General features: G+C 43.8%; 1 protein-coding gene across 2 annotated transcripts in view; it reads left to right on the plus strand.

The window, feature by feature from the left end:
• Nucleotides 1–5,646, plus strand: part of LOC145297765 (uncharacterized) — a 182,775-nt gene extending 177,129 nt beyond the window's left edge. For both annotated transcript variants that reach the window (XM_080144008.1, XM_080144009.1), the window contains exon 3: nt 1,340–5,646. In XM_080144008.1, the coding sequence (XP_080000134.1) occupies nt 1,340–5,612 (4,273 nt within the window). In that variant the 3' untranslated portion in view covers nt 5,613–5,646. The remainder of the gene's footprint in view (nt 1–1,339) is intronic.
• The last annotated feature ends 354 nt before the right edge of the window (nt 5,647–6,000 follow it).

The following is a 6,000-nucleotide window of genomic DNA, read 5'->3' on the forward strand; positions in this document are numbered from 1 at the left end:
AAAATCATGTTTAATTTTTGATTTTTGAGCGATTATTCGGAAAAATAGATAACTTTACACGAATAGGGAGGATTTTTTTTTTTATGTTTGTAGTGATCCGTCCGTGATTTTTCATTTTAATATACTTTCATAGAAATGTTTCTGTTATGTAAAAAAACAAACTATTTTCTTTACGTCACACGTGTCACGCTCATACATGAATTCTATAGCTAATATAACATACTGACCCAACGGGTCACGGGTAGTCTAGTATTAAATAAAGCCAAACCACCAAACGAATATGGTCAAACTTATCGGCTTAAATATTTTGGTCAAGCTTTAGTTATGTGTTCGTGTCCCTATTTCTACCAGTATGTGAGGACAAAAAAAAAAAAAAAAGAGTCGTCTTTCCTTGCCCACGCAGACAATAGTCGTACCCCCTTCTTCTTCTTCTTCTTCTTCTTCTTCACAAAATTACAATTACGTTCGATCGCGTAAACAAGATTGCGTTCTGTTTGTCTCGCAAAAAAAAAAAAATAAAATAAAAACATCCTTATATCCCAACGGTACCACAATTTGCATATTTCTCTTTTCTTTGTATTGGATGGATTCCGGGTTCGAATGAAAGCGGTTCTTTTGTGAATCCTATTTTGTAAACTCTGCAGAAACAAATAATTGTTGTTCAGTTCTGCTACATCAGGTTAACTCTCCTCCTCCCCTCTCACATACCTATCACACACAACATCTATTGTCTCTTCCTAAAACCGTTTCTCATCTTTGATACGAAAAAAGTATCACCATATAAAAACATCGAGTTATCTATAATATAAATCTCACCTGTCTGTTTAACAGAGGCGACGGATTTTCACGAGATTGGTATCGTTTTGAAGATAGACCCTTTGGACAGCTAATATCGAAAAATTGGTCAAAAACATTAATTTCTTCACCCTCAACAGGGGACTTTTCTACAAGGAGTGGTCGCTTTTTTTCGCCGATATTTTCCAAAGTCATCTCTCTTTTCGATTGACTAGCCTTGATTTAAACCTACGTCACTTTCTTTTTCTCCTTCGCGGTACCTGTTCGAGCCTGCCTGCCTACTACCACTTTTTTTCTTTTTCTTTTTTTTTTTTTTTGCTCAACACACAACTCTAAACACCCGGGCAACGCTGGGCACCCAGGCTAGTATTAAATAAAGCCAAACCACCAAACGAATATCGGCTGAAATATTTTGGTCAAGCTTTTAGTTATGTGTTCGTGTCCCTATTTCTACCAGCATGTTACCATGCTTATCATTTTTTCCATAAATTAACATATCTCTAGACTTTTCTTTTTACTCATGCTGTTTTATTTATATTTCTAGGTTAACAGAAAAAGATGTCACATCGAACAGAAGCTTCAACACCAACGACTGTCCAGCGCCAGACGTCAGTACACTTCTGACCACCATAAAACAGGAATGTCATTCGCCGGAAACTGCCCACAGATCTCCGTCACCATACCACATCTCCGGACCATTGACAAACCCTGCTGCATCAGTCGACGACATTAATGAAGATCCCAACATCTCGAAGTGTCAAACCGCAAAAGACTTCCAAGAGCAGGAATCGAAGAATTATATCAACGGCAGGGTTCTGACTTCCGGTCCTCAAAAAGACAGCAACGGACGTCGCAAAAGAAAAGGCAGTTATGACGATTGTATAAACAAAAGTCCCCACACCAAATTGCCGGCTTATGCGGAAAATAGCAACAAGGAGCATATCGAGCAGACGGATAAAAATAATCTCTACCGATATCAAGATTATCAACAGAATCACAGATCCCCTTACAAACGCAGCTCGCTTTATCAGCATCGTTATCTCGAACCTCAGGAGCAGCTGACACCCGTTCCCATTGCATGTAAAACCGAGGACCTCTCATCTTACAACGATGGGTACGGCGTGGATATCACTCAAGGTTCGAAACTGTTTAAGTCTATTCTGGCAGAGGATCTAGATAGTAAGGACCGAAAACCGAGTCCAAAGGCGCCGCCGAGATACGGGGAAAATGAATCGGGACCGGTTGCTTCTGCGACGGATAATTCTGACGATACGGAGACGTATGAAATTCCCAGCTCGGTGGACAGGGATTTTCAGTCGCCCGTGCTTTTGAATCACGGGGAATGTTTATCCGCAAAGAAAATGGACATTGACAACCATTACCTCGCCAGTATTAAGATGGCTCGATATGGACCATTGAAAGACGAGGTTACATATGGCAAACTCAATGCTGGTGATCCAAACGACAGTTCAGACAATGAGATACCATTGGATTTGAGCGTTGTTAAAACAGAACCGAACAATTCTAAGTCGGTCGCGTCTTTATCTGCAAACTCAGCTGTCATACCTCAAACATCGCCGTCTGCTTCTCCTAAACATTCATTTATATCTGACAAAAGCTCTGAATACCCTAAAGACTATTCTTTAAATCTCTATGCCCCCATTGTTAAACCGCATATACACGAAACATATGAGAACGATTTTTCACCAGAAGACGAAAAAGAGAACTTTCGTTCCTTCCAGGATTCCCGTCCAGTTCCTAGCACCGATCCTCCGTCATCCCTTCTGACAGTCTCAGATATTGAAAAACCGGATCTCAAACCAGACCTGCTCCATATGGGGCGCAGCGCCAGTTCTTCCCCGGAAATAATCGATTCTAGCGGATCAGATATTCCAAGAATTATAGACGTTTCCGGATCCGTGCCTATCACGAAACCATCGGAACATCTACAAATACAACACAATAAACAGCAACCATCGACGGTAGAAACGCTTTTGACGTCAGCCGTGCCCTCGCTACAGCAAGAATCAACCGCAAAAACTGGCGACGTGCAGCAACTTGTGATGCCCCAATTCAATCCGAATTTCTTGGGGCCTGCAGGACAAAATATGACTGCAAAATTCTTCCCCTTGACGACGAGTGCTAATGTCCAATCACTTCCGACAAACGTTGTCACCCTTCAAAAGAATGACAACTGCATGTATGTATACCCGATGAGCTTCCCAACTCTGACACAAATGCAAACCGGAAACCAACAGCCAGTGGGGGTGCCCCAACAAGCGATTCCTGTACCTAAACTGGAGCCGCTACCCTCATTCGTTCCCGATAAGGTTCCCGAAAAGGACCAGCTTAAGTTGGTCGCCGAAAGCAACATCTTCCCGGGTGTTTACACAAGTATTCTAAAACTATCATCTCACAAGAGGTCAAGGTCAAAGACGGACAAAGTAAAAAGTAACCATATCCAAAGTACAGCTATCCAGCAGCCTCCTCCACCGAATCAAAACACACCTACCGCAGTACCGGTTGCAACACAAATGTCTACGATGACGTCACAACCAATGACGTCACAGGCTCTTATGTTTATTCCGACTATGCGACCGTTACAGAACGTGTGCGTGCCAAATACAGTTGTTAATCAATCCGTCCAGCCTCAGATAAACTTCTCTTTAACGAGCTCTCCAGTAACGACCACGCAAGCAACCAATTCAAATACCAACCTCCCAAATCAGCAGACTGTGACAATGACGTCATCTGGAGTGTCGAATACTCACACAAACAGCAGCTCTGGACAACAATCAATCATTATGGTCTATCCGCATACGGCAATTTCAGCCATGGGTAAACCCGTGAGAAGGCGTGGTCGACCTCCTAAACTACCAATGCTTACGCAACTTCTTGTTGATAAACGGCCCAAGACCTCGAATGTCTCAGCTGTGGACAGCAAACCTGAACCTTTGATAGGGTTCGAACAGAAAGATCTGCCCCTGATTTCGGAGCTACCTTTGCAGGAACAGAGGAACACCGTAAAAACAGAACCGGTTGATGCCAGCAAGTCGACATCAGATGATAAATTTGATGGTGTCGAGATTGTTAGTGAGACTCCGGCGACAATGACGAGCCAGGCCGGGAAAGTGAAAAATCTAGCGGTCAGTTCAAACCCGGTTGTTACGTCGACTGCCCAAACCAGCAGCGGTGGGGGACCACTTTACCAAGAGATGATTTTATCGCCACGGTCCCTGAAGAACATAAAACCACGGAAACCTCACTCGGCAAACGATTTCATGAAACCGAATGCAAATTTTATCTGTACATCGTTCCGGATTCGACCGCGAGCCTTCCGCTCCAGGCGGAACGGAACCGGACGAAACCGGAAGAATGCAAAGGGTTCTCTCCTGGCGGCACAACAAACGCCGATGATGGCAGGAGCGTCGCCCCAGTTGCAACATCAAATCACCCAGCAACAACTGCAGATGCACCAGCAGCAGCTGCAGAAACAACTGCAGCAGCAAATCGAACAGCAGCAGCGGCAAGAGCAGCAGCGGCGAGAAGAGAGAGCTCGAAATCAGGAACAGCAGCAGCAACAACACCAAATGCTTCTCCAGCATCAGCAGCAACAACTACAACAACAACAACAACAACAACGACAACAACAGCAGCAACAACAACAACAACAACAACGACAACAACAGCAACAACAAAAACAACTACAACATTTAAAACAAGAACAAATAGAGCAAGAACCGCATGATGAACACCAACCGCGACCGCCTTCGCAGCTTGAAGATGGCGAACTCTACACAATACCCTTGTCACCAACAGATGTTCTTAAGGGATCAATATCTCCCATACCACGCTCCGTATCTTCAGCTACCTTAAAACGCAGGCTCGAAGGCGACAAGAACTGGGGTTCAGACGATAACTCTATGGAATCTTCCCCACGGAACTTCTTTCAGGAACTTTACCATTGCAAAATTTGCAACGAGATCGTTTCATCAGAGGAAAAAGTGTCCCACCAACGGCAGCATGTTCCTATCCGATTCTTCTGTCAGACGTGTGGACTGGAATACCAAAGCTTCCTGGCACGAGCCCCGGATGCAGACGATGAAGACATACCCGAGGATAACAATGGGGAGCCGGTAGAACTGCCAGAACCTCTTCAGTGTGATCGATGCAGTGACGACTTCTCCCATCCTAAATTCGCCCTGAATCGATGTCTTCAGGTTCAAAACGGAAATACTGTATGCGATTTGTGTGCTGAGCAGTTCCGAACATTCACAAACTATTACGAACATCGTCAGAAGGTACACGGCGATTGCGGTCTCAGTCGGGCTGAACACTACGTGTGCGACACATGTGGTAAGATACTTTACACGTCCAAGTCACTGCGGCTCCATCGTAAACTGCATCTCGATCGAACCGTCCAGTGTACCATCAACGACTGCCCACGTTTCTTTCAGAACAACATGGACCTACTACGACACATACGCGAGCAACATGACAAGACGAAAGAGTTCTCTTGCATCTACGACGGTTGCAATAAGAAATTCATGAAGAACTTTCACCTGCAGGAACACATTCGAGTCAAACACTTCAACATACGGGCGTTTCGCTGCTCGTGGCCCGGTTGCACAAAGGAGTTTGCCGCCGAGCGACACCTCAAAGTGCATTTGCTTATACACAAGGACGAGAAGCCTTTGAAGTGCGAGTTTTGTGAATACAGGTGTCGACAGAGAAACGCTTTAAACTGGCACATGCGCAAACATCCGGAAGCGCCTTATAAGTACCGGAAGTTCTCCATTAATTCATCTGACTGCTGAGTTTGATATAAAACGTTATTTATTTATTGATACATTCGAAAGCGTTGTTGTATTTATTTTGTCTGTTCCACGCATGCGCCCTCCCATATATATATATATATATATATATATATATATATATAAATATATATATATATAATTCGAGGTTAATATTTTCAAGGGGCAAAGTAACCACTGAAGTTTAATGAGGTTAATACAAGAGTGCTCAATACCGAAGTAGGGCAAGGTATACGTTTTATTTGTTTTTACATTTTTTTTATTTTTATTTTTTTTTTCCACGGTGGTCACCACTTATCAAGGCCCAGAAGCCACCCAGGGATAAGGGTACGCTACTGCACATTCATGAGCATGTTTCGGCCAGCTAGTTACCAGTAACTAGAGACCTCTT

The sequence above is a fragment of the Euprymna scolopes genome, chromosome 18 (genome assembly GCF_053919585.1).
Source record: "Euprymna scolopes isolate OS-2025 chromosome 18, ASM5391958v1, whole genome shotgun sequence".
NCBI classification, from domain to species: Eukaryota; Metazoa; Mollusca; class Cephalopoda; order Sepiida; family Sepiolidae; genus Euprymna; species Euprymna scolopes.